The 25762-nt window shown below is 38.9% G+C and overlaps 1 protein-coding gene across 1 annotated transcript in view; it reads left to right on the forward strand.

Moving 5' to 3' along the window:
• The window catches only part of Cntn5 (contactin 5), a 1017390-nt gene that overhangs the window by 365622 nt on the left and 626006 nt on the right, over nt 1–25762 (forward strand). The window contains exon 4 of the mRNA XM_005377960.1: nt 22903–23026. Coding sequence (XP_005378017.1) covers nt 22972–23026 — 55 coding nt within the window. The 5' untranslated portion in view covers nt 22903–22971. The remainder of the gene's footprint in view (nt 1–22902; nt 23027–25762) is intronic.

The raw sequence follows: 25762 nt of genomic DNA on the forward strand, positions 1-25762 counted from the left end.
TTTTCTATATATAACACAAAAGACACGGGGCTAACCTTTCTTCTATTTTCACTGAAGTACGAAGGCATTTCTCATTCGCAGGCTGTTTGACTCACAGAGAGGCCTGGAAGGGGAAACTGAACAGAACACGAGTGCTACTGCCAAGGAAATGCCAATGAAAACACACTCCAGAAAAGCCTGACGCAGGCTCAGCCTGGAAAAGTTTCATCACCTGCCTCACACAGGTTTGGAGATTTGGAGAAAAAAAGTCAAACAGCAACTCCTACACAATGGCCAAATAGCTAAAGGTATAGGATTCAGAAAAGGCAGTAAGCATGGAATCCTAGAAGGAAGCATGTGAACAACCCTGGGCCTGGAAATGCAACTCATCCTGTGATGTAAAAGTCAAAAAAAGGGTCATCATTAATAAAAGGGTTAACATAAAAATTCTGTGAGAAAACTTCAGAATAATGGTGCTACATAACCAAAAATTCACACCCAATATTTTACCATGACTTTTAAAGTAACAACGTAATTGTTTCAATGAAAACATATCAAGCAAATTAAAATGGAAACACTCATGGGAAATAAATACATAAAACAAAAATAGAAAAACAGAATGACCAATATAGTCCTGTCCAGGTCAGGGCAGTTGGGTTTCAGGAGTAAACATGCTGCTGGTCACTGGTCACTGGGGAGGGCAGAGGAATCCCAGTGGTGAAAAGATGGAGGTTTTCTACTCCAGACAGATGCCTGCTGTAGCTGTCGTCAGCCAGCACTTCCACTGGCCCATGAAGCAGTAGAAGAACCCTGAGAGAACCTGGAGGGAGACCAAGATAGTGGACGGTAGTGCATTCACGGGCCGCTGGGGCTCCAGGGAGCAATCAGGCTTAACGCAGACTGAGAGAATTCCCTATGACTGGATTTAGAGGTTAGAATTGAGGATGCCAGGGGAAAGTCCCCTTTTCATCAGCTCTTTCAGTTTGTACCACTTAAAAGACCAGTAAGTCTGTTAAAACTCACCATGTCCCCAGCCTCTTGGTCCACAACAAAGCTAACTTGTAAAACTGGTTAACAGCCAACTGCTTCACATCTGAGCTTCACATCTCTGGCCTGAAGGACTAGATTGAACATAACTAAGTGAACTGTTCCAATAAAGGATTTCATGGCTTAGTCAATAACACAGCTACTTAATTCGTAAACTCATATTGTTAGAACTAAAAGCAGCTAAATGTAACTGCTGTTAACTTGGTTGTAGCTCTGAAGATTCAGTGCTAGTTCTGTGTTTATTGGCATGGTCAACCAGTGACCAGTATTTTAGTGGGATTAAACTCCAAAGAGTTTTATGTGGTTTCTTGTGTCAAACCATAGTATATACAGAGACTTTCTTTATCTCATGCCAGCGACTTTAGGTATGACATCCCAAAAATGCTTTCTAAACATCAAATAATTTAAGCATAATCAAATAATTTGAACAACTTATGCTACAAATTATTATTTACTTAAGCATAGTTCACACACATGCAGTGTACTGTAGATAAATTTATTTACAGAATAAGTAATATATTTAAATATAAACATATATACTATATGAAAGGAATATAATTTTACTAGCATGTGATTATGTACTGTTGTATATTGCGTGAACTGTCACATAACATGAATGTTGCAGTAATCACCCTACTGAGTGTAAACTGACAGATCAGGAGTATCAACCTACAGAGGAAGAGCCCGGGTCTATGATCTTGTAATCAAGAAGTGTTTTCCATGCTCGAGTGTTCAGGGAGGGGGTGTTGCAGGTGACAAGTCAGCTGCACTATAAAGAAGACTAGAAATAGAAGCGTTCCAGATCTAAGCAAAGCATGAGGAAGGGAACCATGTTGTAGGGTAGCATTTTTAAAGAGCCCAGTTGTGTTCAGAGAGTGAAGGAAGGCTAGAGGTTAAGGGGAAGTTAAAAAAGACCACCTAGGCCATGATGAAGAATATGATCTTTATGCATGCACAATCCATAGGGAGATTTAATGAGTGTGATCATGCAGTTACGTCTGAATGCAGACAGTGTCTCTCTGGTTAGTGTAGACTACAATTCACAGATAAACAAGTGACAATATTGGAAAACCAAATACTAGCAACCTTCAGAACTCCATGCAAAAGATGCTGATAGTTAAGTCACACTATCAGTATAATATTGAAGTCATGGATGACCATGAGGAAATTTGACAAGATTTGTGAATGTATGAAATGTTGAGGGTGAGACAGAAGAAAATGAATGTTTCAGGATAAGAAGGTTCAAGTTTGAGCTACTAATGTTGAGACATGCATTACTCTCATTTTCTCATGTGTTGGTGCTATATAAAGAAATGAGGTCCTCAAAATACTGTTTCCCAAATTGTTTTGTATTGCATAGGAGTCAGCTAGGAATCTCCATATACAGATTCTAATTTAGTTGCTTTGGCATGTGGCTTGAGCATTAATATATTTAAAAACAACCCAGACAATGCTGTTGTACAGTGTTACTGAGAGGAAAGGTTGAGCTGAACAAGGGGATTGTAACAAAATTGTAACAGGCGATTATAAATATTGCCACATTCTTATAAAATGCTATTTTCTCTCTCTCTGCCTCTCCCTACCTTTAGACTATGTTCAGTCTGTAAAAAATCTTCCAGATGGAGATTTAATTGAGTCCAATGAGCATATGATGCACTTTAGAATTTTCTTTAATTCACCACAATCTCATTCCTTGTTTTAGTCCTCAGTTTTTAGAATAGAAAAGGAAAAAATCTGGTAGGAGAATTTGTATTAGCTCAGTTTTTATTATTGGAAGTTTGTGGGTTGCTCACCTTTCCAAAGTAATAGTATCAGATGATGGACACTCAATTGTGGGTCAGATGTTGTGGAAGTGAAGTGGAAAGTGTCTGTGTGTACATGTGTAAAATGGAAAGTACAAGTAAAACATTTATTGGCAGGGATCAAGTTATCTAGCTGTAATATTTTTCTTTTGCCCTCAGAATCTAAATGTTCAAAAGTAGCTTTTATTCATAAAATGATGGTGCACTTTATTCTTCCTCTGTATGTTGAGGCATTATTTCAATATTTGTAATAGACCACCAGCAATAAAATCATAACAAACATTTCACTGAAATTGGTAATCAGCTATGTTTAGTTTTAATGATAGTAATTATTTCAGCAAGTACTTAGAAGTTATGCAGTCTATAAATATAATTACAAAAATACTAGTTATCACACAAAAGATAAAAATTTAAAGCTATGTCCTGGAGTAAGTTGTAACAGCTGAATTTAATTGTCAGCATGATTGGCGGGGTAGCTGCACACTTAGTAAAGGGCACTTCAGTGTGTGTCTTGCTGGATCTTTGGGTATGACCTGTGACCCTGGTACTGTGTGGTCCTTTTCCTCTTTGCATGCTTTCCCTGTTTTTCTTCTTGGCCTTCACGAACTAAACAGTGCTGCTTTGCCACACCCTTCCACCAAGCTATTCCTGCTCTGGTGCTGGCTAGACGTGGACTAAATCATCTGAAACCAAATTAAACCTCTCTTCCATTAATTTGGGATTATTCAGTGTTGGTCCTAGCAATAAAAAGCAGCCCAATACAAAAACGGGTATTGGACAAGGGGGTTCTTTGCTTCCTGTTACATCCCGAGGATGTGAGTGCTGTAACTATACCTGCCCATGCATCATGGAAGCCTTTGGAACTGGCTTATGGGAGGCGTTTGGGAAGGCGTAGAGATATGAGCCTGAGGGGGAATTCTGGTTAGGATTTGAAGATCAGAATTCTGATCAAAATGCAGACAGTAAAGCGGAGCCTTAGGAGGTTTCAGATTGGGAATCTATTGGGAATTTGACTACAGTTCATGCATATTGCATTCTGGTAAAGAACTTGTCTGCATTTTACCAATGTCTGGGGATTTTTCAGGAGGATGAATTTATGCACTATTGACTAATTAATCTGGTGGAAGAAATTTCAAGGCAACTCAAACTTCAGGCTCTGGCACGGGTACTGATATCTTTTTAAGCAGAATTATGATGAGAACCAAGAGCAAAAAGCAGAGCAGAAACCTTTGAAAAACTTATATTTGAGCCTAAAATGAACCACTTAAAAGATTGGGGACACATAAACGATATGGTATTGTTGCAGACCAAGTACTTTGAACCGTTACAAGAGGAAACCCTGAGGGTCAGGCGTGGTGGCACACACACCTGTAATCCTAGCACTCAGGAGGCTGAGGTAGGAGGAAGGAGGATCCTTATAAGTTCTAGATCAACCTAGGCTACAAAGTGACATCAAAGTCAGCCTACTGCATAGCGAGACCCTGTCTTAAAAAAAAAAAGAAAAGTCCCTGAGGGCATCTCAGAAACTAGTTAAGTTTCCACCCATCTGAAACTGAAATGTTAAAAAAAAAAAGTATAAACCTCTCATTTGAGATGACAGTCCCTGGAATCCAGTTTAAAGAAGGCCTCAGAGAGAACTGCTTCCCAGGATTCCTTTTATCAAACTCAATTGTCCAGGCATCCAGGTGCCTCTGAAGCCGTGGTCTAAGGGAGGCTGGCTACTGTTTGGGCTGAACCAAACCTTAGAATTATTCATTGGATGCTGGTTGTTCAGGCATGTAGAAGCCAAGGGCCCTTCACGGGGTTATGAAAGTTTTCAAAAAAACTTCAAAGGCAGGTCTGACAAGCCAGAAAATGTACCCCTGAGTACTGGATGAATAAAGCTACTGGAATGAAGGCAAAGGTACAGTGCAGACCGTGCAAAGTCTGAGAGAGCAGTCATGTGGAATGTCTGCCTCAGAAAGCTGTAAGACGTGAGTGGACCCAGTCCAAGTGCGAAGCTATCTGGGATGCAACTGGCATGGCAGTGGAGGCGGGGCTTACATCTCGCCACTGTGTGCCCCAGGTGCCAGTAACAGAGCTACAGAACTTTAGATTTGCCCTGTTGGGTTTTCATCTTACTTTGGTCCAATTCCTTTCTATTCTACTATTTCTGCAGAGATTTCTGTCCAAGCTTTATCTGCTGGGAGAGGGTAGAGCTGAAATTCAAAAGTTTCATGTTACATCCCCGGGGTAGGAATGCTCAAATACTACTTCATGCTGCTTAAAATAATAGGATGCTACATTTTAAAATCTAATTGAAGATAGCTTTGTAAACACAAGTTTAAAATAATTCATAAATACAGTCATCACGTCATAGGCAAATACATTGTCTTAATCTATCAGAACCCTGCCTGTTTAGATTACACATGTGGTAGCTGAAAACTTTTCCCAATGCAGTCAGGTAGTAACCCTAAATTTCTGTAGTTTCAGTGACCGTATTTTAGCAGTATCACTGACACATAAGCCCAGTCACTGAAGAAAGCAGTCAAAAGACAGCTAGATCCCTTCTGGATAAAACAGATACTGACTGTAAACAAATTAAGGACTTAATTCTTATTTTTAAAATCATCTAAATCTTTTTATCCTCTTTAACAAAGGAAATAATAACCATCACCACCACTACCACAAGAAATTGAATTAACAGCTTGTAGCCTGTAGGGTTCCCTCTCTCTCACATTCTAAACTGGCAAACAGCTCTCAGAGGTCGGTGATAGGTTCTGGGAGTCCTGCCTGTTTAGGTTACACATGTGCGTTAGAAATACACCACCATTGGCTCCGTGCTGCAGTAACAGCAGCCTTCTGGGGAGTAGCAGAAGCAGCCACAGGCAACAAGGAGGTGGGTGCTGCCCTAATGCTTTATCATTAATGGCCTAGAAGATCTCATGTTATGGTGCCTTGGGTTTTAAATTAAATGTCAAATACAATTTGCCATTGAAATGGTGAAGTGTGGAACCACCCTTAGAGATGCTGAGAGCTCAGTGCTCTAATTGCTGGCTGCCTAACACTAAGCAAAAATAGTTAAAGATCATCATTTGCTGAATTGTCACATGGGCGGCAAGATTGATGTGGGTTTTTTAGCCTCATGCTTCTAGTGTGTGGTAAAAGCTTGATGTGCTGTTTAAAATATGCAGTGCTCAATACAGTGTTAAATCCAGTGGAATTGATAAATTCTTCCCCGGGATTATGCTGCATTTATGCCTGACCCTTCTGATGTTTAGTCTGCAATATCAGAAATCTACAGAAAGAAACCAAAGCAGCACATCTTCCAATTATGGCGCTTTATTTTCCTGTCTTATTGCCCCTGTTCACAAGGGACTGTCTCAATAATAGGATTAATAATAGGATTTCCAATCCACTTTAATGGGATAGCATTCTATCTTTCTGAATCACCTGCGTATTAGTACTAATTATGAGATATGTTGAAGTCTAAAAATACAAGCTTAAACACAAAGACATCATTTTTACTACTGGTTTTAATTAGAAACCTAAGGAAACATACAATTAAATATGCCCATAAAAATAATAGATACATTCCTATAATACCAGTCAATTTGTTGCATCATTAATATCATTTGGCATGGCAGTTTTACGAACGTATTGGAGTAATTCAAGTGGAAAATGGCTGAGAACAAAATCACTAACACTGAAGCCACCATAGCTGTTTTAGAGGAGTGAGTGCACCCCTAGTAACTGCAGCAATGGATTTTTTGCTTTGAAATCACATTTTCAAGTTAATTATTTGCCTATTTCATACATCTTTGTTTTCAAGAACAATGAATCTTTTTCTACAGGTATAGTTTCAGAATGCAATTAATTTAACTTTAGGAATTTACGGTTGCAAATATAAATTCTAAAGCAAGTATTAATGCATCTAAGAGGAGTGATTTACTTTAAGGACTACGCTACTTGGAAATTTCTTCTTCGAAATGTGTAAATCCAGGTCAAGTTAAGGAAATCACATGATGGTACCCTGTGGGCTTGTGGAGAGCCACACGTTATGAGGCACAGTCTCTAAGCGGAATGCCTGACTGATACGCTGTCAGGAGGAGATGAACAGTCAGGCCCACTCCCCTCTATTCCTCAGCCCCAGCCGTCTGCATATCATAAAGACAAGTTTTCATGTTAGCTCATGACAAAGAGCATGGTCACATTTTTGTCAACAGCCCTGTGAAGTATAGTAACATCAGGATATTTTACAGGTGAAAAAATATCTCTATGATTTAACCAGAACTCAAATAATTACCATAAATGAGAATTCTGAGACAGGCTGGTTGTATTCATAGATAATTCCAACTTCATACCATGTCTAGTGTAAATAATCATAAATTCTCAACTAAGTCTGCAGTTAAGATGTATTACAATGTTATATTTCATTTCATAATGAAATACAACTTTATGCTGCCAGTAAAAATGTAAATTAGTATGGTACTATTTATCACATAATTTTACTATTAAACATCATTTGGTAATGTTAAAATGACAAACTTAGATGTCTACAGAATTCCTTTAAACTGAAAGACTAAAGTCGGGCATGGTGGCGATCTCCTGTAATCCTGGCACTGGGGAGGCTGAGGCAGGAGGATCCTTGCTAGTTTGAGACCAGGCTGGGCTACAAAATGAGCTCAAGGTCAGTCTGAACTGCACAGTAAGATCCTGTCTCAAAAAGACCAAATCAATCAATCAATCAATAAATAAATAAACTCAAAGATTAGATGTTAGAGAACAGACCTTTATTTTCTCTCTGGGCTATAAATCATAGCTGTGTCATAGATTATCTTTACGCTGTTGTTTGTTCTTCCAAACCCCATGTCCTTTCCATTATACTGAAAAGGTGGGCTGGGTATATAGCTCAGTGGCATAAGCGCTTGCCTGCAAGCCTGAGGTCATGAGTTTGATTCCAGTACCCCCCCAAAAAATTAACATTAAAAAGGCATCCCATGCGTTTCCACTTGAGGAAAAGAATCACAATGCTTCTCAAAATCTTAAAGGAAACGAGAATAATAAGAATAAACTTATCCCATATATTTATATCATTTTTCTCACCAATAACACTGCAGCACTAATCATTCCTTAAGCCCATGAATTCAGTGATAGGTTCTAGTGTCGTCATTTTTGAAATATATTCCAAATTTTGGATGTTTTTGTTTCTTTTGCAAAAGTGTTAAATAATTATAGCTAATAGTTACAAATAGTGAATTTTCCTAGGTTATACATTCTTCTTTTGTCCCAACTTTTCTGAGAAAATATGAACAAAGCCCATAAGCACTATCCTCCTCAACATGCTTTGCCCTTGCCTCGAATGGCCTATTTTGAAGGATAGTGTGAAAAACAAATTACATAGACGGGATGCCTAAAAATATTCTCCATTGAGCAAATCTGCATGAGAAAGCACTGCCCAGAGAAGTGTCCAGTAATTAATGATGATTAAACGTAGGCTGCATTTTCAAGACTTAAAAAAGAAAGAACAAAATAAAAGCGCATAGTATTTTTGGACATTAGAATTATTGTTATTGTTTCTTTCCCTGAAAATTTGAGCACAGATATATCCAGTCTGATAATTTATTCAATGCCTAACTATCCCAGGCACTTTTTTGTGGTTCTTAGGAAGCAGTTCAGACAAGAAATGACTAGTACCTGCAAGGCGTGAGCTTTAGATCAGGAGACAATGTCATAACTGCTAGCAGCTACACTATCTAAACATAGATCAAAAATTGAGATTTAACCAAAGTGCTACAAAAGCACAGCATAGTTTATTTGTTCATTTTAAGACAAGATCTTGCTATGTAGTTCAGGCTGGCCTTGAGCTCACCGTGTAGCTCACAGTGGCCTAAAATTAGCAGCCATCCTCCTGACTCTTCTCATCAGAGTTCTGGGAATGCAGACATTTGCATCCTCATGCCCAGCCTGGAAGTTCTAGGTTATGTGGAGGTCAAAGGAAACTGTGAAGTGTGGGACATGGCATTATGGGAGGAATAGCTGAAGCGGGGGCAGAGTTTAGGGGTGTGGACGAAGGACCACCCCAGGGTTTGGAAGAAGCGAGGAATGCTCATTGGCTACAAGCGACCTGAGCTGAGGGGCTGTGTCTGCCTCTCACTGTACCAGATCTTTAACCTGTAAGGTATGCCTGAGTACACACTGAGGAATGAATAAACAGCTCTAGTCTGTAAGTATTTAGATAATAAGTATGGAAAAAAGCAAATTACAGCGGATTGAGAAAGATCTTGAAAAGAACATAAGGCAGTACAGATTTTGTTCTGCACCCGAAAGAACATTAGCAAACCTGTATTCCAAGGAAAGGATCAGTTTTGCTTGTAAGCAATAACAATGCCTATTTATATGTGACACTATGTTGGATCTCCTTTCCTTCATATTCTCTCACCCTCTATCCCCTTTTAGATAAAGCTGGAATCTTTGAAAGTCATGCCAACTCTGTATTCTAGGAATAACTTTGCCCTCATTGGTAAATTAAAGACTCCTTGTTCACAGTGAACTACTTACGGACTGAATTTCCTGGCATGCACTGCATGTTTGCCCACACCTTACAGCAGTGCAGAACTTCCATTATATTTCGTATATTTTATTTGCATTTTGAGCTGTGAAATTCTTCTATGTCTTAAAGCATGATTTTCTTGACATACAGCTCATTTCTTGCTTTCTCTTTTATCTTAACCATTAGTATGGCAATCAGTCCGTTTCTGAGGATCAGAAAATGTACACTGAAGCAGTCAGTTTAATATTCTAGAAATCAGACTTTTTGAACCAGTTAGGAATGCCTAGAGGAGGTGATGCTGGAAAAGCAAAGAGGGGGTCGAGCACAATTAGAAAAGAAGACTTTGAACCAACGTGCGGCTCCGACACCTGTCGAAAGAAATGGAGGAAGAGGCAGAACGACACAGTGAGAGCCTCAGATCGTCAGATGCTATGAATTCAAGGTCAAGTTTCCGCACATTCTGTGCTATTAAAATTACGCACCTAAAAATTCCCTGTTGCAGAAAGTCATCACACGATTTTATGATGTTTACTACCATTCCCTCCCTACAACTGGGTGCTGGCACCATGCACTCGGTCGTGACCATTTTATTTTGGAAGTCTCCAAATATTGTGCAATATCCCAGGGGAGACAAAAATCGCCTCTGGCAGAACCAATGGCTTAAACTGAGCCAGTGTAAACTCCCACAGCTAGCGCTCCTCAGAGTCTTCCGATGGGCAGAGAGGGCGAAGCTCGGGTGCCACGCTGTGCTGTTACCAGGGGGGCACACGGCCCTGCTCTGCCGCCGAGAAGGAGGCTGAAGGACTCACTGGAGGCTGCTGCACGATGCGTTCCTCGCCGCTGAACGGAGAACTCTTCCTTGAACTGAACCGAGGGCAGTTCATCTCCGCTGCTGCCACAGAAAGGCCGTAGATTTCCCTTTCACCTTGCGCAGTGACAAGTCTGATCTGTAATGCTTAGCTGGCCCTATTCATCACCTCCGGGACCTCTGGCCTGTGCTCTTCTGCACGTACCAGGAACGGAATTCTTGCCACCTGGAATCTCCCTGGTAACGTTAGCCTCTTCCTTCCCTGGATGACTACAGCTACAGTTCGACTATAGTGGACTGGAATTCTCAACATCCAAAACTTGAAATGTATAGTTCTTAGACACTGGAAGTAAAATAAACACTGCAAATGAAGAGCAGTGACAGAATAGCCAAGTAGGGTCTGCATTTGTGTTATGCAGCATATCTTCGCTTCGGGTCATTGCCCAGTTATTGGTCACTGACTTCTCGTACTCCCTACTCTTATGCTGTGCTTCTAGAGCACAGTCAAGGTGTCTGTCAAGCAACAGGTGGCCGTGCTGCCCATCACCCCTGGGTGCGCCTCCAGTGTGGGAGTCACTCTGGCTCTCACCGCATCAGGCTGACTGTCTGCGTCTGGGATGACAACTCTCAGACACTGGCAGTATTCTGAAAAGTATGTAAGCCAGTCACAATGGTCTAAAGATACTTGCGTACCATGATCCTAATTGTACAATACATGCTTAATTAACGTTTCTTTATTGGGTACAACATGAACATAGTATAACTTTAAAACTCGTTCAAATTGTAGGGTCATTTTCTGACACCAAGAGCTATTAAAAACATAAATAAGTATAAATTCAATGTGCTAATGTATAATCATTTTTTCAGAGAATTTAGGTGGCAGGCTGCAAATATAATAAAATTGTTATCTTCTTGTGTTCATAGGTTAAGGTTTAGAAAAATCAATAGCCTTCTTTTTGAGTAATAAATATTTTGAGAGCATGATCTGGAAATAATAAACTCAAGGATTTTCAAAGGCATTTATTGATTAAAAGAAAAAATGCTGAGAAAAATTTTAATGACTGTTGGGACACATACCTGTGAAGTTTCAAAGGACTCAATGAAACGAACTAATGTCTTTGAGATCTGGGAAGGGTTTGGTGGCCAGGACACAGCTTAAAGAAGCCAAGGTGGGCTGCTGGGGGAGAGGCGGAAGGTTACTAGAGATGTTGTATTGCCCAGAATGCAAGCTTCTTACTTTCCTACCTAGCCCCTGCCTACTTAGTCACAGTACTTGTTAGTAATTACTGTGTTGAAAAAAACAGTAGTACCGATTGGGTTAAAGTTCAAGGTATTAAAAAAAAGCACTCTATACACTGAAGTCTCTCTTTTTCACTCATTAAGATTTTATGACTCCATTCGTCAAAAATTTAAGACCACACTTTCAGATTCTTGTTAGACAATAAAATTCCAACAGAGGAGCTGCCTAGTAGTTCATAATAATGTTCTATGTTTTGTGAAAAACTTCTCAAATCTTTCTTTGTTCCTTTTGCCTTGTATTCATATTTTTATTAGCTGTATTTGCCTGGTCTGTAGAGAATATGAGTATTTGGGGCGAAAGATTCAATATTGAGTCTGAGAACGGAGGTATGTATTGCTCCTGAGGGCATTGCCTTACCTGTTTCAGACATTGCCTTGGAATTAGTTACAATTCCCAGTTTAACTGTGTGCGTATAAAAGACATTGTTTAATCGCACTTTCTCCTCCTGGTTTCAACTGCCAGATGGAGATAAAGGTTCCAAGCGCCAATTTTCTGAGGAGGTGTAGGTTGAATTTTAAATAAATCATTGAAAACCCAATTCAAACAAGAATAAGTGAACACAGATATTCTTATTTTAACTGCCTTCAAGGGGTTCTCGCTTTCAAATTTAATTAAATTAAAAATATATAAATATGAGCCTCATGTGTTGTCACACAAAGGAAATCTTTATGACCCATGATTCTGTGGATCTCCTTGGCATTTTTTGTGTTCTTCTACCTGTCAGACAACTGCACCTTCTCAGAGGCTGATTAGAAAACAAATCTATGCCTTTACAATCTTTCCCACGTCCCACTGCTGGAGCAGGAGCAGTACGTACCCCTGACCCTGTGGAACTGGCCTGCCTTGCGAAGGCGGAACCCTGAGGGTACTCTTACGTTCTCATGGGCTGACGTTCCAGTTTGTAGTAACCAAGAAGCAACGGCCTTTTGCCTCTCCTGAGGCCCTGTCCCTCTTGTGGCAGGCTTCAAACCAGGCGCTGGAGTCATTTTCCGAAGAATCTTGCTTAACATACGTATAGATTTGTTCTCTTAAATTCTCCAACAACTTGAACTGAAAGATATTTTCTCTCCAGTAGACCATGGGGAAGGCCACTTGCACGTATCGCTCAGTGCTGCAGCCAGAAGTCAGAAGCTGGTGGTGCTGATTATTTTTTTTTTCTTGGTAGTGCTAATTCTGGTGCTGATTTTAAATTACATGAATCATTAGGCAAATGCCATCATTTTTTCACCTCTCTTTATCTAGTGTGTAATGATGGCCATTTGCTCCAGTGTATACCATATGGCAACAGTATACAACATCAAAAGTGAGACTTTTATAAAGTAATTTTTGTTATAGAAATATAGTATTTTTCAGAGTGCGACTACTTCATATAAAATAAACAACATAAATTGGGTTTGTGGATGAAAAACTATTTCTGTTAGCTGAAATTCAAAACACTGTAGATGGATGAGTAGAAGGTCTAGAAAAATGCATGACTGGAGGCTGAAGGCAGAAAGCCTGTAATGCAAGACTAAAGAATACAGGTTTTTGTTTTTATGGGAGACATGGGAAGTTGCCTATGTACTAAGTTTAAAATCTATGTAAAGAAATTGTAAGTACATAATTTCAGTGTCACTTCTTCATTCTAAAGCAGTGGGAGGTGTTAAAGATTTAAGATGAATATAAATTTGTTTTCTGACAAATTTCTGTTTTTCAGTAGTACATCTAGAAAGTGTGACACAGATATTTTACAAAAATATAAGGTTGGTGTTTAAATTCACAAACCATTCAAATATTTAACTGTAGTCACTTTTCTCCTGATCTGTATACTACCATTCTGATGTATTTTAACTTTACATTTGTCTTGCTTTTTACCCCATAAAACACAGTTATTCTTGCTTGATACATGTGATCCTATATTTTTCATTATTCTTTCTGATAGTTTTAATGCATTGATTGGACTCATAATTTCTGGAGGTAGACGTCTAAATATAAATAATGCATGTACATGTAGCTGTGTGATTTTGGAGGATTTACCTCTCTGTGGTTCAATTTTCTATCTGTAAAATGCTAATTGTGGATTTACTTCATAAGTTTCTTTGTATTAATGAAATGACAGTAGAAAAGTATTTAGAACAGTTCCTAGAATATGGTAAACATTATATATTTTCTATTATTATTTTCTCTTTATGCATGTGGTGGTTTACTTCTGTAGCTGTTTTCTTTGCTGAGTATCATTTATTATTTTTCTCAGTAAGAATTTATTTTTGTAAAACTCAGTTCATGATTCAGTGGAAAAGGATTATTCTCTCGGCTTTGTCCTTTGAAGAAATTTTCACTGGGTCTAGAATTATAGACTGATAAAAGAAAGACTTTGGACAAATTAAATTTACAGAGTTTATTAGAGCAGAGACCAGTGGATGAATCAGTCCTTGAAACTGAAACAGTCTGAGAGGGCTCTCTCAGCAGTGTGAGCAAGGGGCTTTTATGGCCGAACCTAGAAACCAAGTAGGGATATTACCTGACTGGCTACAGCCAGGGCCGCATATTTACATATGGTCCAATGGAAGTGCCAGTTATACAAGAAATTTCCTGTTAGATTGTTTGTGATTGGTTGAGGCTTGTTTTGAGTTATAAAAATGTTTCCAAGTTAAATTCTGCCTTTCTTGTGTAAGAACTCAAGTTGCAGAGTGAACCTCAGACCAAGGTAAACAACCTTTCTGTTTACTTAAACAGATGTATAGTTATTCCTTATAGCACACTATTCTGATGTTCCTATCCCATCACTGCTATCAAGAAGTCAACTTATAGAGTCTGATCTTAATACTCAATCATTCATTTCTCTTCTCATTCTTTGTGTTCTGCATTTTCTCTATCATGCATCTATGTGTTCGTCCTTCTAGTTTTATTCTGGTCTTTCTGAATTTCAAAGTTGCTCACTGTCATTTGCTCTGAAGGTTAAAAACTGTCTCTCTTTACACATTGATGCCTCTATTCTCTCTCTTTCCAAAAGTCTGACAAGACATATTCAAGACAGTCTTTCGACCTCCCTGCTTTGTTTACCTATTTTGTTTACCTGTTCCTACTTTCCATCTCTTCCTTATCTGGATATTTTCTCAATAGCCTTTTCACTGCTATGTCTTCTTTCCTATGGTACTAATCATTTTATCTAAATATAGATGTACACATATAGATATAAATACTTGAAGTTTTACAGGTTGATTCTGATAGTTATTGACTTTTATTCATACTTTCTTTTCTTCTATGCAAATATGGACTTTTCATTATGTAATTTTTAAAAAGTACTATTTGGCTATTCTTTGGGAGAGTCTCTTTCTGGAGGGATATCCCTTTGGGAACCTAGACATTTATAGCTTCTGTTCACACATCCACCTGTGATGGATCTAGAGTTTATTTTTAGATCTCTACTCTTAGAGCTGCCATGAATATCCACCTGAACTACATCAGGACTTGGAAAGTGACTTACCAGTGAAAAGTTGGCTTTAATTCTCAGATTGCCTCTCTTACCTAGACCTGACATGTGGTATTATCCACTGAAAAACACGCTGTAATATTTTATATATTATGTCAATAAATATATGTATTATGTATATAAATTTAAGAAGGAAGTTTAGTCAGGGCATTCAGTTTCCCAGGTGCCAGAGTGAGAAGCATCCTGTCACCTGGCCACAGAGTGGTACTAAGAATCCTGGCACCACACACAGCTGTCAGAATTCACCTCCACGCACGTGGCAGGGCAGTGAGCCAGGCTTCTGTCCTCACACTGCTCTGATGCCAGTCACCAAGTGGTGGGAATCAGGGCCCATTTCTGGCAGCAGATTGCTGGCTTAGTCATCTTTTTTTCTGGTTCTTGTCACCCCTTTGCACACTATTTATTCAGCAATAAATAACCTCCAACCATAGTTTTCACTACTCTTATTTTTTCGTTAAATATGTAAAGCTGACTTGAATTTTCAAAAGACTAGCTCTATTCCTTACATCCTTGCCGGACCATTTTCCACATGACCATGGTCTACTGAGATCAAAAGATGCTCTTAGATTAAAAAGAATGGGACAACAAATCTATAATGCTTTATAAAACAGTATAGAAGTCCATATGGAAGAATATTGCCAAAACATGGAAACACTGCAAAATTAGTCTTTTGTCTACATCCCATGATACTTTGTCAGAGCACAAAACTGCCCTTTCTGTTTCTGTGATACACAGGATCATAACTCAATCTGTTATATTTGAAACACAAAATTCTGTCTGTAATCCTCCTGATATCAGTGCTTGATCTTCAGGAGATATCTACTATATATGTAAGGAGACAAACACATATTCTCACTTTTATTTCTCCTGTACCTTCTGCTGAATATTTCATCTACTTTGTGAGCACAGATGAATAGGCTAGAGAACTTCGAGGTCAGCTAGAACACAGTTCTCTTTAAAAATATATTTTATGTTCCTTTTCTGAGAACCTTCTTCTGATGTGATTCAGCATATAAAAAATATCTTCCAAGTACAAGTGCCACTACCACCAGTCCTATGAAGAAGACACTATTGGGATAGAATGTAAAGCCTACAGAGAAAGAGGTATTTCACAATTTTATTCCATTTATTGACATTTACATTTATAGCCCTAATATATACACATACGATAGACACAATTTCAATTCCCACTGTTCTATCTTGCCAGAATAGGAAGTAACTTGTATTACCCCCATAGATAAAAATACCTCAGAACAAATGAGATGATCAGCCTGAAGTAGGTTGAGCCCTAGTTTACTCATTGGAAATTTTTAAGTTGTATCCTTATCAAGATTCCATTGATTTCGTCCAAGGCATTTATTTAGTTTGTCCATGTTGTTGTAATTATGTAACTTGAAAATAAAGATTTTGGAAATCACAAATATATTAAAGTATCAAGAGTGAGATTTTTTACTTTATTATTTGTTCATGCATTTATTTATTTATTTTGGGTGCTGGAAATCAAACTCAGGACCTCGTGCTTGCCAGGCGGGAGCTGTTCCACTGAACTACCTCCCTGGCCCAAGACAAAACGGACTTAGAAAATGTTAAAATCTTAGGTGCACGTGACATAAGAGTATAAAAATGGTAAAATCCTCCAAGAATCCTGTTACAAGATAATTTCATATGTTCTTGCACCACATTTAAAAAATTTAAAGTTGTACATAATATATTATTACAAGCATAATTTATATTTTACAGTGAACCTAACTATAAAATATTTTAAATATAATTTATAATCTATATTTAAAATGGCATCTGACAAAAGAATGAATTTTTTCACTAGAATATTCATTATCAGAATACTCGTGCTTCATTTTTATAATATTGACCAAAGAATGTAGAGTGAAATTTTTCTCGTTAGATGACAAATTAAATATATGGGCCCCCAGTGCACAGGGAGCCTTGGGCAGGGAGCGCCGGTCTTCCGGCTGGCTAGCTCCCTGCCTCGTAGGCCCCCAGAGGGAGGGCCCCCAGCACATGGGGAGCCATGTGGCAGCGAGTGCTGTTGCCTGCCGGCCCTTAGGCCGGCCGCCGCTGCTCAATTGAGATCTATCATAACACAGAGAAACACTGACACAATTGGCCCACCATGCACCGACTGCAGTTGCCCACCCACGGATGTGTGTGAATCATTCAAACTTTGAACAACCCCTGGGAATACATGCCATACAACGGGCCACTCTTGCTCCTGCCATTGAGAACCGGAAAGGTCCAGAGTCAGTGGAGGAGCAGCTGCCGAACAAGGACTCAGAGAACATGAGAATGCAGACTAAGCCCATGGAGTCAGAGGTCCAGTGGACTGGGTTCACGAGAGCCTCTCGGAAGCTGTAAACCAGGAGGACCTTGCACAATACCTGCAGAGACTCATTGGAAGCCATTCTTCCCCTGACAGTACAGGCTGTGGTGGAGCTCCGGAGAAGTCTGCAGCAGGATTCCTGCTGCCTGTGCTGACAGTTGGGGAGAGGACACTTAACTGGTTGTGCGGTCCCAAAGCGATGGGAGGCTGGAGAGAAAACCCTACAAAAAATGGCTTTCGCCCCAGATGACTCACTTGATTTTTGACAACCCTTAGGCTGTAACTACTTGTTAGATCCTTCTTGTGTATCTCTGTCTTCCTGAGAAACCACTTTGAAGATACCACCATGTATTACAGCAGTCATTGATATTTTCCTACTAATCTATCCATAACTCTGTAATGTTTGTATTGTTCCTACCCTATTTCATAAATGGATCCATGTTTATTATTATGTGTTTCCTACAACAACCATTGAGAAGTATTGAATGATTATTCAGTAGGTCACTCATGTATAGTTCTATTTATATTCTTTAGAAGCCACTTTGAAGATACCTAAGTGTAGTACAACAACTGTTGATAATCTCCTACCTCTTTTGTCTGTAACTCGCTATCATTTGTCTATTTGTTTTCCTGAGAAACTATCTTGTAGATAACAATATGTAAAACAATAACCATTGATAATTTCCTACCACTTTGTCTGTAATTTGGTAAGCCCCTCCTATTATTATGTTATCCTTCTTTTACTCTTTAAAATAAAAAAAAATAAAAATAAAAAAACAAATTAAATATATGCACATATTAATTATGTTTAGTGATTTTTTTGACTTGGTACCAGTCCCAGTTGCTTAAGAGTCCGTCTAGAGACCGTTGGAAAAATGTCTCAGAATGCTGTTCATGAACATATAGTTTTATATGCCAGGTTCTTCTTCACCATTGTGAGGCACTGGACAAGTTATCTTTACCAATAAGAGTTCTACTTCAAGCTGTTCAAGTAAAGTGCCTAACATGATCTTACTAATATTACAGACCTCTAAGAGATGAAGACTTTTTCTTGTATTCTCAGATAACTTACTTAATATGATTATAGTTTATTCAATTATTATTACCAAAGTGCACTAATTGAATACCACTGAATGTTAGTTATTCTTCTAGACTTCCTGGTCTCTGAAGATGAACAAGATAAAAATAAATCTTTACTTTCATAGGTATGAATTCAAATAAGAGGAAAAGATAATAAAAATAGAATAATGGTATAAACTTACGTACGGAGCTTTGCTAAGATGGAAGGCAATGTAGGGAACTATGAGGATTAGTGGCAGAGATAACTTCCACTGCTTTAAAGCTATCACTGGGGATCTCTGTGGCACTGGAGGGCTCCAGCAGGTCACAGGAGTACTTGACCAGTTTGTAAAGCAACGAAAAGTCAGTGTTGTGCTGAATGAGTTTACAATGTTAGCCGTCACGTCGGAAAGGCAGGCACTAGACTGCAAAGACTGCATGCGGTCAGTACGCTAAATGACGCTTTCAGATTTTGTTCTAAGAATAAAACAGTGCTTATATAGCCTGATCTATTTTAAAATATAATTCTGACTGCTGAGTAAGAGTAGTCTACGGGACAGAACTGCACTGACCAAGAGAGAGGTCAATAGTAGAAATCTCCCTTCTCTCCGTCTCTGTCCCTTTCTCACTCTCTCGCTCTCTCTCTCAATTTTTCATGCACCACATTAACAGAGCAGTTTCCCATACGCGCCCTAAAAGAAGGGCTAACTTAACGTCAGGTGGCGATGTGCTAGCACCTCACTTAGTTTATATAATATCTGCCTGGGCCCATTAATCATGGCTTTCTGCTGTCCTTGTGTGTATGTGTAGTGCTGGGTGTTGAACCCAAAGCTTCCCCCAGGCAAAGCGTCCTCCACTCAGCTACGATCCCAGTCCTGAACCACAGCGTTTTTAAGGACTCGTCCATGAGGCCAGCCTCACGCTGCATTTACCCTCCATGCTTCATGGCTGGACCTTAATACAATGATTACTCACTATCCTTTGCCTGCAAGTATTTGCAATAATTCTGGGAAAATACAAAGAAATAGTATTTCATTTCTTATGCTGGTATTTAAGTCTCACAGGGAATAGTACGTATACAATTTAAGCATTTAAAATAACTTCTTAAACTGTGACTCTTAAAAATGTGTGTGATTAGTCGTTCCCAAATTGGTGTCTGGGGTTCTTCAGTCTCTCCACGCACGGCGGTGTGATGTGCAACTGTGTGTGTCATCCGGGCCTTGCAAGGCGCACCTTCTTCTGACGTGCTGAGTGACATTCAGCGGTTAGGGTTTGATCTGACATCCAGTAGGAGTGTGATGCTTGTGCGATAAACTGCTTTGTGCTATTATTTTGATATAGTAGTTTTACTCAGGTCATATGATATCTATTTTCAAGAAAAGCATATAATAATTTATGGGGCTGGGGATTTAGCTCAGTGGCACAGCACCTGCCTGGCAAGCGCAAGGTCGTGAGTTCAATTCCCAGTACCAGAAAAAAAAAAAAAATTATATGTTCATAATCTTAAAGGTTATTATATATACTTTTACTTTGCCTAAGAAAGAGAAAGAAGGACTAGGAAATAAAGAAAAGGAAAAATGTGATTTAGATATCTTAAGAATGTCAGCTTTCTGGGACTGCAACAAAATACCTGAACTAATCAGCTCAGAAGGAGGAATGTGTGTCTGCGGCCGCGGCAGCGAGGTTTCAGGCTGTTGCTGGTCGGCCTGCTGCTTTTGGTCCTCTGAGGACACGGGCAGCACGGCAAGAAGGGCGTGGGCGGCATGACTGCTCAACTCAGTGCAGCCAGGACGCCAAGACAGGGAGGAGAGCAGCGCCCCGACCCCGTCAAGGCCAGGCCCGCAGTGACCTCACCCCTCCCTGCCGCGGTCCTTCCGTCCTGAGGGTTCCCCCGCCTCCCGCAGTGCCCCATGTTCTGGGGCGGGGCTCCACAAATGGGCCTTTGGGAGACACTGCAGATCCAAACTGTAGCGAATGGCATTTTAAGGGTGAGTGCAAGTGTGTGAGCGCGTGTGCATGTGCGTGTGCATGTGTGTGTGCGTGTGCGTGTGTGTGTGTGTGTGTGTGCGTGTGTGTGTGTGTGTTTTAGGAGCTACAGACTAAGAATCCATCCTTGCAAATGAATACAAATGCACACAAATTTTTCTCTTAGCAGAGCCTTTAACATAAAGTGGATTATTTTAGTAATCAAATTTTGTGCACCATCATTTGTGTTTGATCATAGAAAAAAATGCCTTGAATGTGTATTTAGAGATTATTTCATCATGGTTCTACCTGACACCTTGTCAGAAATCGTTCACCTGAATGCCTGCTGGGGTCACTCCTCTAGCCCCTGGTCATTTGGCGTTATCCCTTTACTCCCTGTCAATTTCTTTCTTCTTTTTTTAGAATGGAGAGTAGAACCCACAGCCTTTGCACGGAGTTATACATTCTGCCTTATTTATTTACTTATTATTTACAGTCATTCATTCATTCCCTCAGTCATTCATTTTTAGGTGTAGGGATTCACTAAATTGCTGAGGTGTCCAGGCTTGGTTTGAATTTAAATCCTTCTGCTTCAACCTCCCAGAATGCTAGGGTTGCAGGCCCATACCACCACACCCAGCTCTTGTTAATCTCCTCGTGGCATACCTCTTTGCTGCTGACCTGCTTATCCATCCATTCATTGCCAGTATCCCTGCACTATCCAACTCAAGTAAGATCTTTGTGTAAGGTCCGAGACTTCTTGAAATGTTCATGATGATTCTCCCCTACTCTCCCCAACTCAAGCACTCACAGGAATCAGTTCCTCTTTTCCTAGCTCTCTATGTTATACTCGCGGTATCCTTTTATTGGGCTCTTTGGCTGTGGTTTATTTCTGTATCTGTAGGAACATGCATGTCTGTGTGGTGTCCCTGTGACATTCTCAGTGCCTGGTACAGAAGTGCTGCAGGAGTCCTGGCATTTGTTGACGGATTTTTTTTGTTGTTGTTGTTTTTGTTTTTGTTTTTGTTTTTCTCCAGTACCGGGAACCGAACTCATGACCTTGCGCTTGCCAGGCAGGCGCTTTGCCGCTGAGCTAAATCCCCAGCGCCTTTTGATGGATGTTTAAGACATTAAGAGGACAGTAGCACAATCACTGTAGAAAAGGGAGAAACAGCTTTTGGGAGTTAGATGAAGTAAAAATTTAAGATTCAAATGTGCAATTCTCATGAATTACAAGTATAGTTTTAGCAACTTCGAGCACCTTCAATTGTACTTGATGTATTGATTTTCTTCCTTTCTGGTACAAAGCAGTGTATAAATAAAAATGTTTTAGACTGCAAAAATTAGCTATGAGGTCAACTTTTATGCTTCAAGTTATATTAGTTTGAATATCTACACAGAAAAAAGAAACACAGTAGAGAGACCCCTGACATGATAGGCAGATATAAATAAATCAGCCAGTATTAACTCGATAATCTTATCTATTAGTGATCGCTAATCTTGAAATAAAAATGAACTATGGAGCTTATGCGTTAAAATGTGAATAAAGGGGAATTAGGCTTATCCAGATAGAAGTAGTAATAAGGGATTCTCTCCTTTGGTATCACTATATTAAATTGTAAAGTAAGAAAAATATTTTAAATATAAATACTATATTTTAAGTATTTCCTAAAAGGTAGAGTTATCCTGGACCTACATTATGAAGTGAATAACATGAAAAAGAAATTATTTTGTAAAAATCATAGATACACTAGACAATTATTTCTCTACTGAATCATCTTTGGCCAAGAAAATCAAAGCTGACAACTGAAAACTCTGAAGTTCCTCATGTAGGTGAGGAGTTTCCAATATGTATTTATCAAGTTCTTGCACCAAGCTTGGTGTTACAAGGCTATATTCTTTTCATGTTTATTGTATCTTTCAGGTAAAAAGAAAGGTTATTAATGAAATATACTACTGGTTATTGTTGTAAAGTGGCATTAGACAAAAATATTAAATATTCATGAAAATACTATTTCCCTTAGGTTTTGGCTAGCAAAAGATGCTGAGAGAAATAATTCACCAAAGGACCAAACTGTAATACAGCACAGATAATCACAGGAGTTATAAACAAAGCCAGTTGACATTAATAATTAAGTGAGAAAAAAATCCCTGTGGAGGTTTCTATGAGCTACAGGCACAACTGTGAAATCACTTAGCTAACTGATCTTAAATTATGTTGTAGACAAAAGGAGTATATGTTAATGTAACCAGTTCTACTCTACTTTCCTAGCCCAATAATTTGTCTAGTATAATAAATATAGCTATTATACATTCTCTGTGATGAAAAATCATCCCCATTAGAACCTGATATTTTTACTTTTTGTACAGGAATATCCAATATAAATAAATGTGATAAGGAACCCACCACTCCTCTAAAGTTTTAGTGTTATATGTTAATTGAGTTGAAATGGAAACTATTTTATTGTTGTAAGTATCCAAGCCTATCTCCACCTGACCGTTAAACTAAAGACATTTATCATGTTTTTAAGAGATTTCTGCATTGGTTTATGTTGTTCTTTATTTTCTCTGTTTTTGAAAACTGTTATCTGCCTTAACAGGGTACTCTTCATGAAGAAATATAAGTGCTGATAAATACTCTGGGACAAAGAAAATTTCTGTGACCAAGGATGGCTTCTCCCTGGAAACACGTTCTGTTTCTGTCAGTCCTCGGGTGTCTTTCAGGTAAAACACTCCACCAGCTACTTGATTTTCTAAGCATAATAGAATTTAACAATGCTTCCATTACAAAATATTTTCTAGTTTGTGTTTAAATTTATTTCAGTATTGACAGTTTCTAACAAAAAGTAGACCAAACAACCATTCTGCCTCTCTTAGCATTGTAAATAGGCAGGCACAAGTGAGTCAAATAAAGTACATTCCAAGTACAGTACATTGGCTTGTGAGCACAATCCATTCCAGAGACGTGCTTGTACTCTAGAGCACTTATGTGTTAGAGCAATTTTCCCCATGCGAAGTAATGGAAACTCAGACGATTCATTTCATTCCACAACCCAAAAGTATTCATAAATATGATTAAAATACTGTGCCATAATGCCAAATAATAAAGAAAACACAAATATAAAGAAAAATAAGCAAATTAGCCGTGCTTACCTTTGAGAATCCGCCCGGCTGGTGCGAAGGAGCTGAAAAGGGGATTGATGTGCAGGGCGACTTCCAGCACCATGAAAGGAGTCCCTGCTGTCTCCTGGCGTGGAGCAACTTTCTTCTTGTCATGCCACTCTAACAAGGAATTTACCTGGTGACACTTGTCTTGCCTCCTTTTGGGGATTTCCTGGAAACGTGACATTGCATTTTTTGTTAAACAGATTGATGGATAGCACTGCTGCAGCCTTCTAAGGAGGTGCTTTTCTTTCTTTTAAAAGAATTGTATTGGTACATTTTTCATACACATAATGACCCATTCATCCGAGGGAGTGTGTACCTGCACGTGGTGTATCTTGATGCTTCTTTTATCCCCAGCCCCCTCCCCTCCCTTCAACCCCTCTTCCCCTCCTTATTTACAAAGCTGTGTTTCCACTTTTTCTTTGCTTTTCTGTCCTTTCTTTCCTTTCACCCTCCCCTTTCATTAGTTCCCTTTTGTATTTGAACATTTTCTTCCTGTTTCACAATATCTGTTATATATTTAGGTCATTATTTACCATTTTGGTTTCTCTCACCTGAGACATCATGTGATATTTGAACACGTGTGTCCGATTTATTTCACTTAAGCATATAGCCTCAAGTTGCATCCATTTACCTAGAAATATCTCAAGTTTACCCTTCTTTATGTCAGAATAATAGTCCATTGTATAAAATAACCACGTCTGTGCTAAATATTATTTCAATTATGACCTAAGAAAAATAATCCATATCTAAAAATCACGACTAGGTACGCAATATTTTCTGGTCCATCACATGTCTTTTGGATGTAGGAAATACGCATTTTCAACTTCTCTTTTGTTTATCCAATAAGAAATCTAGAAATATGTTAATGTTTATTTAAAGTACTCTATAGATTTGAGGAACAAGGAATTAGGTAGGTTTAAAGAGGATTTTCAGTCCTTTTCTTTTTCATTTCTCCTTCAGACTACTTGTTTGATTTTTGAGTGTCGTAATACCTGGGTCTGTGAAATCAGTTATTTTTTACCTGTGAACTGCATGTCACCAAACAGCTCACTGTCCATGTCAGTGCTTTATGAAGTCCAGTCAGGAGCTCTGCTTCAGTTGTTATTCAAGTTTTTATTATTACTTAAAATCATTTTATATATTTTGCTATTTTTATATGATTTGCTGTATTCTATTGGATATATTTATGTATACTTTTATTTTCCAGGATAAATGATGAACTGAAAACCTTCATGTCTACTTTTAAGATGATTAACTTTTATGTAATGATGACACATATTAACGCGCAGACTCTAGATCAGGTGTAAGAAAACCAACGTGTGATGTAGTTATGAAGGCAGATTTCTGAACTACCACTTTTGACAACTTTAATCATTACCTGAGATACCTTTAGGGCCAAATTATCTAGCATTTGCATGATTTATTTTAAATTATTCTTTTGGTAAACTGGCCTTTATATAACAAAATGAGTAATCATTGTTTTTTCATGTAAATATTATAAGATTACTATAATCACGCCTCACAAAGTTTTTTCTATTTATGCAGTTTAAATTATATAGTTTGTCATCACAAAGTGGGCAGATGGTTAAAGATAGATTTTGAATAGTATAGAGACAGTGATAGAGGTAGGATATGTTAGAAATTTTCAAATTTCCTTAAATCTCTGTGCAGGATTTCTTACCAAAATTTAGAGTGAGGATCTTGAATTTGCTCAAATTGAGGAATTTTAGGGTCAGAAGTAACCTTAGCCATCATCTGATCCTTTTTCCCTAGTGCAAGATATTTCTTAGAATGAAGTAATCACTACCATGCAGTAAGCGCGGCTAGATACCTTTTTTGTTTCGTTTTTTTTTTTTGTTGTTGTTGTTTGTTTTGTTTTGTTTGTTTGGTACCGGGAATCAAACTCAGGAACTCGCATTTGCCAGGCAGGTGCTTGTGCCACTGAGCTATATCTCCGGCCCCAGATACCTTTTTTATCATGTTGGCCTGAAATAGCTTCTAACAGTCTCGTTTCTGAGATATCGTTAGGAGCAGCACACCTATTCTGCTCGCTCTTCCTGGAACAGTCTTCTCAAACAGCTGAGCACACACACATCGTCGTGTCTACATCGCCTTTTCCCCAGAGCACACATCTGCTTCCATCATCATTTCCCAGGGGACTCAGATCGATGTCCCGCTCCCTTTCCCCGGCCGCAGCAGGTGCCCCGCGCTCTCCTGCAGATGTGTCTGACACCAGCAGAGTTAAGCCCCCGCCTCCCCCGCAGCCTGTGCTCCAGACGGTGTTCCCCAGTA

This window comes from Chinchilla lanigera, unplaced genomic scaffold (assembly GCF_000276665.1).
Source record: "Chinchilla lanigera isolate Chin_1 unplaced genomic scaffold, ChiLan1.0 scaffold00011, whole genome shotgun sequence".
Taxonomy (NCBI): Eukaryota; Metazoa; Chordata; class Mammalia; order Rodentia; family Chinchillidae; genus Chinchilla; species Chinchilla lanigera.